This window comes from Nematolebias whitei, chromosome 14 (genome assembly GCF_014905685.2).
Source record: "Nematolebias whitei isolate Nwh7 chromosome 14, NemWhi1, whole genome shotgun sequence".
NCBI classification, from domain to species: Eukaryota; Metazoa; Chordata; class Actinopteri; order Cyprinodontiformes; family Rivulidae; genus Nematolebias; species Nematolebias whitei.
This window is the reverse complement of record NC_056511.1, coordinates 44,470,377-44,480,245: the sequence shown is the minus strand read 5'-3', so window position 1 is coordinate 44,480,245 and position 9,869 is coordinate 44,470,377. Positions and strand designations below refer to the sequence as shown.

At 42.6% G+C, this 9,869-nt stretch overlaps 1 protein-coding gene across 1 annotated transcript in view; it reads left to right on the top strand.

Moving 5' to 3' along the window:
• wnt11 (wingless-type MMTV integration site family, member 11) overlaps positions 1-6,029 on the top strand; it is a 14,577-nt gene extending 8,548 nt beyond the window's left edge. Inside the window, exons 4-5 of the mRNA XM_037687609.1 lie at positions 5,382-5,659; positions 5,733-6,029. Coding sequence (XP_037543537.1) covers positions 5,382-5,659; positions 5,733-6,029 — 575 coding nt within the window. The remainder of the gene's footprint in view (positions 1-5,381; positions 5,660-5,732) is intronic.
• The last annotated feature ends 3,840 nt before the right edge of the window (positions 6,030-9,869 follow it).

Genomic DNA, 9,869 nt, shown 5'->3' with positions numbered 1-9,869 from the left:
CCAGGTGTACAGTTCAGACAGGTGTGTTGCCAGGTGTACAGTTCAGAATGGTGGATGGCTGGATGAACCCCTGATCCAGGGACTGAGGAGACCAGCTGAGACAAGCTCATTCTTGTCTTTCTGAGGATTCAAGGTGTTCAACAGTCCTCCCAGCTGGATTTTTTGTTTCATGGTGCACCAATGTTTTCATTTGGGGCTGAAGGTCACAACCTAAAAATGACCTTCAGCCTTTATGAGCTCAGAGATTTCTCCCGGTTCTTCATATCTTTTGATATTATGAACTGAAAATCCAAAGTATTCACAATTTTCTGTTGAGGAACATTATTCTGAACTCGTTCTATTATTTTCTGACAGTTTTTTCAGACTGGTGATCCTCTGCCCATCTTTACTTCTGAAAGATTCAGCCTCTCAAATGCTTTTTACACCCAGTCCTTTTACTGAACTGTTGCCATTTAACCTAACTAGTTGCAAAATGCACCTCCATCCGTTTATTATTTAAATTATTTACTTTTACAACCTGTTGTTCTCACTGTTGAACGTTTGTGAGATGTGTTGCTGCCATTAAATACATTAAAAAACACATTCAAAAATGGTGCAATTACAATTCTACTTTTAATACAGTTTGCAAATACCATCCATCCATCCATCCATCCATCCATCCATCCATCCATCCATCATCTTTACCCGCGTCGTCCTCTTTAAATTTTCATTTTACAAAGTGTTCCAGTGTTTTTGGAATTGGAGGTATTTAAATAATAATAATTTCAATGTTAGATTTGGGTAACGAGCTGCAGATTAAATCCCCGGTCTCAAGTAAAGGTTATAATTTTAGTGATATTTTCCTTTCTGGTTGCCAGCACAATTCTTCGTGTCATTGATCCACGAAGCGTTCTAACCACAGACTGGTAGTAAATCATTATTTGGTCAATTCTTTTGATTCGTTCTGTCTAAAACCCGTCAGGTTCTCAGGCTGCACACCTGTTTGCACGGCAGTTTGACCTGGCCGTTTCCGTTGCCAGTTGGACCTTGAATCAACCACAGATGGTGACGGGGGGTGGGACGGGGGTGAAGTGCTCTATAAAACAGACCACAGCTGCTTTTGGCTGCAAAGGGGGTGCTTTGGACAGGAAACGTCTCTGTCCAGGCTTGGCTTTGATCTAACCAGTCCAGGTCCTACATGACTTCTTCCGTTCCCTCCACTTGCTTTAGTTTTTGACGGACACTCACTCTGGAGGCACAATCAAGTCGCCTGATGTTCACAGAGATTTTTCTTTCTTTATGAGAAAATGAAAACAGAACAAAAAAAAGGAGAAAGTCAAGAGAGAGGTGGAATCTGAGGCGGAGCTGCTGCTTTTTTTTTTTTTTAGTTAAAGCGTTTTGGCTTTAATTCTAAATGTTTGTTAGATGCTCTAATCAGGACTTGTTCAAACTGATCGCCGTCAGCTCTGCTCCAGCTTTACCTTCTTGTTCCTGCTCAGGGTCACGGGCGACTGTTGCTGATCAAGGCGCTGCCGTTAACAATGTTTTTATCTGGTCCCCGTCACGGAGTGCAGAAGGGGAATTGGACATGCCCCCCGTCCGTCCGTTAGTGCATGTTGTGAGCACGATAACTTGAAAAATAAGTGAGGTACTGACTTCCACTTTGATGTGTGCCTCATCTAGGTGTAAGAAATGGGTTGCTAGGTCAAAATCCAAGATGGCTGCCTCTATGTTTGTGTATGTTAACATGGTCAGCTGGATAACTTGAAAAATAAGCAGCACACTGACGTCTGTTTGGACGTGTGGCTGCATCTACGTGTGAAAAAGACCACTATCAAAAATTCTGTTGCCACATGAAAATCCAAGATGGCCACCATCATGAGCAGGTGCACCTCAAAGAATTAGAACATCGTTTTAAAAATGTATCAGTCCTTTCAGAACGTGAAGCTCGTATTTTATATAGATTCATTACTCACAGAGTGAAATATTTCCAGACTTTATTTCTTGTAAATTTGATGATAAAGTTTTACAAATAATGAAAAACTCAGAGAATGAAAATATTGCACAGACACCTTTTGGTAACTTTGCCAGTGTGGGCCAGTACCAAGTCCCGCTGGAAAATGAACTCAGCATCTCCATGAAGCTCGTCAGCAGAAAGAAGCATGAAGTCTCCAAATGTTCTGCTAGATGCTGTGTGGACTTCAGAGAACCCAATGGACCATCACAGCAGAGGCCATGGATCCAAACCATCACTAGCTGTAGAAACTTCACTAGAACATGGATTCTGGACCTCTCCACTCTTCCTCCAGACTCTGGACCTTGATTTATAAATGACATGAACATGTACTTTCATCTGAAAAGAGGACATTGGACCACTGGGAGACAGTCCAGTTCTTCTTCTCCTCAGCAGGTGACTTGTAACGTCTCTGGTTCAGGAGTGTCTGAACTCGAGGAGCGAGACTTTTGTAGCTCATGAAGGAGTTCATCAGCTGATCAGGCTGTGACACCAGGAGGTTACAAGATTCAACCTCTTCACAATATTCTAATTCTCTGAGACACCGAGTTCTGGTTTTTCATCATTTGTAAGACTTTATCATCAAAATGACAAGAAATAAAGGCTTGAAACATTTCACTTTATGTGCAATGAATCTGTAACATTTGAGTTTTAATTTCTGAAAAAAATCTAACGTTTTCACAATATTCTAATTTTTTAGATGTATCTGTGTTTATGTACTGGCCACCCTTATCATTTGAGGAAACTATGTTTTCCAAGTTTTATATTGCTTAAAGGTCAGAAGATTCTTCAGAAGACTGGAGTGGCTGAAGATTAATCTATTGTGGCTAAGGCCACCATTGGCCACCCTCTGGCTCCGCCTTTGCGCCTGGTCGTGGATAAAAACGCACCCTTCACTCACCAGGATCCGTCACTCTGCGCTGCCTCCGATAAGCAAACAACAACCTCTGTTCTTATACAGTGTAACTCTCCTACACACTTGAATATCTTGCACCAAAAACATTAAGGTTTACTCGTATTCCCTGTCCCAGTCCAGAAAAACACTCATCTCAACAACTGCAAACATTCACTATTCAAATCCTTCAGTGATGGGGGACATCGGCGTACCTCTTGTTTTCATTATTCTGCAGACTCATCTTTTGAGTATTCAACTAATCTAAACGAACAATTCAATTCAGTTTATGTATCTAGCACCATGCCCTCTGCTGGTGTTGGTCCTCTGTGTTTTCTGAGTTCCAAGATCAACGCAGCATCTACCAGGAAGTTTTAGGGACTTCCTGCTTCCTGCTGCTGACCAACTTTATGGAGATGCAGATCTCATTTCCCAACAGGACTTGGCACCTGCACACAGTGCCAAAGCTACCAGTACCTGTTTTAAGGACCATGGTATCCCTGTTCTTAATTGGCCAGCAAACTCACCTGACCTTAACCCTAGAGGAAGCGGTGATACACCAGACCCAACAATTCAGAAGAGCTGAAGGCCACTGTCAGAACAACCTGGACTCTCATGACACCTGAGCAGAGCCACAGACTGATCCACTCCATGCCACGATGCACTGCTGCAGTAATCCAGACAAAAGGAGCAACAACTAAGTACAGTGCCTTGTGAAAGTATTCAACCCCTTGAACTTTTCAACCTTTTGCCACATTTCAGGCTTCAAACAAAAAGGTATAAAATTTTAATTTTTTGTGAAGAATCAACAACAAGTGGGACGCAATCGTGAAGTGGAATGAAATTTATTGGATGTGTCAAACTTTTTTAACAAATAAAAACTGAAAAGTGACTGATGATGATCAATAGAATCCACCTGTGTGTAATCAAGTCTCCGTATAAATGCACCTGCTCTGTGAGAGTCTCATGGTTCTGTTCAAAGTGCAGAGAGCATCATGAAGACCAAGGAACGCACCAGGCATGTCTGAGATACTGTTGTGGAGAAGTTTAAAGCCGGATTTGGATACAAAAAGATTTCCCAAGTTTTAAACATCCCAAGGAGCACTGTGCAAGCAATCATGTTGAAATGGAAGGAGTATGAGACCACTGCAAATCTACCAAGACCCGGCCGTCCCTCTAAACTTTCATCTGGAACAAGGAGAAGACTGATCAGAGATGCAGCCAAGAGGCCCATGATCACTCTGGATGAACTGCAGAGATCTACAGCTGAGGTGGGAGAGTCATGGTGGTGGCAGCATCATGGTTTGGGCCTGCTTTTCTTCAGCAGGGACAGGGAAGATGGTCAGAATTGATGGGAAGATGGATGGGGCCAAATACTGGACCATTCTGGAAGAAAACCTGTTTGAGTCTGCAAGAGACCTGAGACTGGGACGGAGATTTATCTTCCAACAAGACAATGATCCAAAACATAAAGACACATCTACAATGGAATGGTTCACAAATAAACGTATCCAGGTGTTGGAATGGCCAAGTCAAAGTCCAGACCTGAATCCAATCGAGAATCTGTGGAAAGAGCTGAAGACTGCTGTTCACAAACGCTCTCCATCCAACCTCACTGAGCTCCAGCTGTTCTGCAGGAAGAATGGGCAGAACTTCAGTGTCTCCATGTTCAAAACTGATGGAGACAAACCCCAAGAGACTTGCAGCTGGAACTGCAGCTGGAACTGCAGCAAGAGGCGGAGCTACAAAGTGTTAACGCAAGGGGGGCCAATAATACCGCACGCCCCCCTTTTCAGTTTTTTATTTGTTAAAAAAGTTTGACACATCCAATAAATTTCATTCCACTTCACGATTGTGTCCCACTTGTTGTTGATTCTTCACAAAACATTAAAATTTTATATCTTTATGTTTGAAGCCTGAAATGTGGCAAAAGGTTGAAAAGTTCAAGGGGCCCAATACTTTCACAAACCACTGTACTGATGCTGCACATGTTCATACTTTTCATGTTCAGACTTTTCAGTTGGACAACATTTCTAAAAATCCTTTTTTTATTGGTCTTAAGTAATATTCTAATTTTCTGAGATACTGAATTTAGGGTTTTCATTAGTTGTCAATTATAATCATCAACCTTAAAAGAAATAAACATTTGAAATATATCAGTCTGTGTGTAACGAATGAATATAATATACAAGTTTCACTTTTTAAATGGAATTACTGAAATAAATCAACTTTTTCATGATATTCTAATTTTATGACCAGCACCTGTATATTTATTAATTAAATGTATTACAGTATATCTAAACTTTTCAAATTCAAATTATAGTAATGTAGCTAATATTCTATATATATAATCTATGCAGTTAAACTTAAGAAAAAACAAACAAACAAAAAAAACCACGAAGACGACAAATAGATCCAGGAAGGCAGTTTAATATTTAATACCAGTTTACCTAAAAATGTGCTTTAAAGACCCTATAATTTGTTTCTATTTGTCAGGAACGAGAGAGGCTGCGTTTGTGTACGCCCTGTCGACCGCAACCCTCATTCACACAATATCTAAAGCGTGTGCCGCTGGAGACCTGAAGATGTGTGGATGTGCAAACCGTCCTTCAGACGCCCCAGATCCTGACTTTCGCTGGGGCGGCTGTGGCGACAACATCAACTTCGGTAGTCCTTTGGCCTCCAGGTTTGTTGATGCTCCGATGAAGATGAAACGCTCCAGCTCCCATGCCAACAAACTGATGCATCTACACAACAGTGATGTTGGGAGACAGGTATGTGCAACAAAACCCCACAAAGATACTGTCGCATTTGCATTGGGGTAATCTAGACCTCTTCGTTGTCCAGGCAGTGAGAAAGGCCCTGGTGTTAAAATGTAAGTGCCACGGTGTTTCTGGATCCTGCTCCGTAAGAACCTGCTGGAGGGGCCTCCAAGACCTCAAAGAGATCGCCATGGACCTTAAGACCAGGTACCTGTCTGCCACCAAGGTGGTTCATCGACCAATGGGCACACGCAAGCAGCTCGTCCCCAAAGACATCGACATCAGGCCGGTGAGGGAAAGTGAACTGGTCTACTTGCACAGCTCCCCGGACTTCTGCAGCAAGAACGAAAAACTGGGTTCTGTTGGCACGCAGGACAGGTGAGACAGAACCTTTTAAAGTTCTGTTTGGTTTTTGTTGTTCCTTCGTAAAAGTGACATATTTATCACCTGTCACTAAAAGGTGAAGGAGGACAATAATTTTTTCGCCTGTGTCTACGATCGTGTTTGTTAGTAAAATATTCCATAAACTGGATGGATGATGTTGAAATATAAAAAAAGTAAGCATTCTCATTTTGGGTCAACACAATTCAAGATGGCTGCCACAGCTAATAAAATGTCTATAACCATATTTTACAGATACTGAGCTAAACTTGTGTGTGACAGTAGCTGAGACTGGTCCCAAACAGATGACAATGATTTAATAAAACTGTGGGATGATAAACCTGAGACAGTTATGTTAACGTCTCAATATTAATTAATTAATATTGAGACGTTAATTAATTTGTGCCTACGAGGTAGTAATGACAGCTGTTTCTTGACTCCCATCAGTTCAGTTTATTTATAAAGCACCAAGTTACAACAGAAGTCGTCTCAGGGCACTGAACAGAAACGCTCACGTACTTTATAAAAGCCAGTCAGAAAAGTTTTATATCGAAGGAAGGAAGGAACGCAGCAGATTGCGCTGAGTCTTCAATTTGTCACAGTCTCCCATTCTGAGCAAGCACAAAGGTAACAGTGGAAAGGAAAAACTCCTGCAGGACCAGGCTCAGGACATGCAGCCGTCTGCTTCGAGCAGCTGGGTTTGAGAGGACAGGAAGGAAGAACTGACACAGAAGGGCAGGTCCAGGGTGGAGGCGAGCACGTCCTCGCCAGGAGGAAAGATAAAAATAAAATAAATAAAACGCATGTTAAGATAGAAACCATTACAAATATAAATAAATTGTTCATTTGGTGAAATGAGTATAATGCATCCTCCAGCAGCCGAAGCCTATAGCAGCAGAACTAAGGGATAGCTCATCAAACACAAGCTGACCCTAACTATAGGATTTATCAAAAAGGAAAGTCTTAAACTGGACAATGTGTCAGCCTCATGGACAGAAACTGGAAGATCTTCCTCCCATTCTGTTTTTGGAAACACTAGGAACCACAAGTAAGCCTGGAGTCTGAGAGTGAAGTGCCCTGTTGGGAAAATATGGAACAATAAGAACTCAAATATAAGATGGAGCTAGGTTGTTGAGGGCTTTGTTGGTGAGACATCAGCAGCAGTCATGCAGCCGGCACACAGGAAGTGACCTGTGCTGAACTTCAGCTCATTCAAGAGGTTGGAGCGAGTGAAGTGGTGGCTGGCTGGTGCCAGGCTTTACGTTCTGTCTGATAACAGGTGGTGGCCCAGCTCAGGCAGTGCTCGAAGCATGAGCCACGAAGCAGGCCACCGTGGAGTTTAGCCTTTGTGCTGCTATCTGAAACTATCAGTAATGCAGTTATTTTTAGCAGCGAAACACTTGGACTGATGGCGACTTGAGAGGCTGCAGAAACAGACACGCAGTTAATGGACGCTGGGAGATAACGGTGCACGAACCCTGTCTCTCAGCTCCCAGCAGGCTGCGAGGAACAAACCTGCAGAGCTGAACACGAATGCACTGTCCAAATGGGAAAGAAGGTTTTACACAGAAGTGTCTGTCAGCAAAATATCTCGTGAGCCACTGGACGGATTTTAATTTAACTTCCAGAATGTAATTATGGAACGTTCTTCTACGACTGATGAACTTTTGGAGTAAACCTGATTCAAGATATCCTGATGCATGCTCAATAATCCAGGTAGAAAAATCCAAAAAAGTTCAATCTGGTCCTCTGGACATTCAAAAAAACAAAAGCAAAACAAAGCAAAAGAAATCTAGAAACGTTTCGTCTCTCATCCAAGAGACTTCCTCAGTCTGAGGTGCTGTTTTCAGCTCATTAAACAGGGGCGGAGCCTCCGGGTTCAACTGTCCCCCTCTTACAATGCTGTGATTGCTAGTATCACTCAGCCCTCTGTGAACAGTAAACAGCCATCAGGTGCTAATGATCCATTGTTAGGCTGATGGTCCTTCTTGAGCATGTGAGCAGCTGGTTTTGGTTGTCAGCAGCAAACTGGTTGATCCACTCTGAGAAGGTGCTAACAGCACCTCAGACTGAGGAAGTCTCTTGGATGAGAGACGAAACATTTCTATATTTTTTTGCTTTGTTTTGTTTTTTGTTTTTTTTTCAATGTCCAGAGGAGCAGATTGAACTTTTTTGGACTGATTCAAGATGGCTGCTGCAGCTCAATGACCTTAACAAACACAAAAATGGTTATATTTAAATCACTTTTAAAGACACTAAGCTAAAGTTTGCTGTGAGTCATTCTCAACACATAAACTTAGATAATAATTGTTATTGTATATTCATTTCTGCCGGTTAGTAAAATATCTCAAATACCAGTGGATGATTTTTAATGAAACTCAGAAATTATTCAGTGGATGTTCGTGTATATCCTTCAAATTTAGGAATGAATTCAAATCAAGATGGCTGTCACAGTCATCTTACATTTACATGAACGCTCCTACAAGCACCCTGCAGATGTTGGATGCTGCAGATGTTGGATGCTGCAGATGTTGGATGCTGTCTGTCACTTGCACCAAGATTCATAACTGGCTGTGATTATCGTACCCACCACTGCACCCAGTATTCACTGGTTAACTGGACATCATTAACTTCACGCAGACTCTCTCACTGGTACATTTTCATCTTTAAATCACTTCTTGGTCTGCTGCCTTCATACATCTCCTCCTACATGTCTCTGAGTGAGTGCAGCTACAGCGTGCGCTCTCAGGACATCATTACCTGCAGTGTTCCCTCAGTGAGGACTGAACTAGACAAAAGGACCTTCTCCTACTCCGCTCCTGTTTCCTGGAATATCTTGTAAAAAGATTTGAAGCTCTCGACCTTTGACCTCTCTAAGTGGCTTCAATCATCTGTTCAGTTCCTGCAGAAACCAACACAAACGTTCTCCTATTGATATTTTGCTAAAAGTGAATGTGGTAGTTGCCGAGACCGATCCCCAACACGTGAGTGTGACATCTCTGATGCAGATGTGAACCACCACATGTGCATCCTCTTCCTCCTGACTACACATAACTGTGTGTGTGTGTGTTGGTGTGTGTCTGCCTGCTCCCGTCAGAGGTCAAAGGCCGACAGTCTGAACGAGTCCAGTTCTGCCTCATTGTTCTCCTCCAGCTCTGCAGCAGCTCTCACCCTGCTGCTCATTAACACTCTGCCACCATAAAACCAAACCGTTATGTTCAGGATGGGGGGTGGCGCAGGCTAAAGAGAGGTAAGGTGCCTGCTGTGTTCAGTGTGATTTAAGACAGAGGTGTTCTTTGCTCATTCCAGATGCCCCAGGCCTCTGGAATGAGAGGCGCCGAAGCAGCCGTTGCTCAAAGACAACAAAACACAACAAAAAGAAAATGGAGGAGAACGTGTTTAGAGAACGAGTGCAGCAAAGGTCAAAGGGCAACAGTCAGTCCAGGCCTTATAAAACATCCTGACAGGCAGCTGGTGCAGAGGATTGAAGGAATGCATCGCACACGCCACCCTTCACGCCCGACTTGTAGACCAACAGCATCTTATGTTGAGGCATGAGTGAGCTGGAGCTGGTTTAGTCAAACCTTGACAATAATTTTATGAGCTGTCTTATGCAACGATGTTAGCTGTCTCGCTCAGAGACCATCAGCTCCGTATTTATAAAATGGTCAGTTATAGCAATGTTTTTCTGGCTAACGCTGATTAGCTTCAGTGGTCACACAGTTGGATTCTCTCTAGAAGTTTATGAGTTGCAGATGCACATGCAATGATTACTGTTTAAAAGTTTCATTAAAGTTCATGTAGTGGTTTATGAGATATTTTGCTAACAGATAGACACACA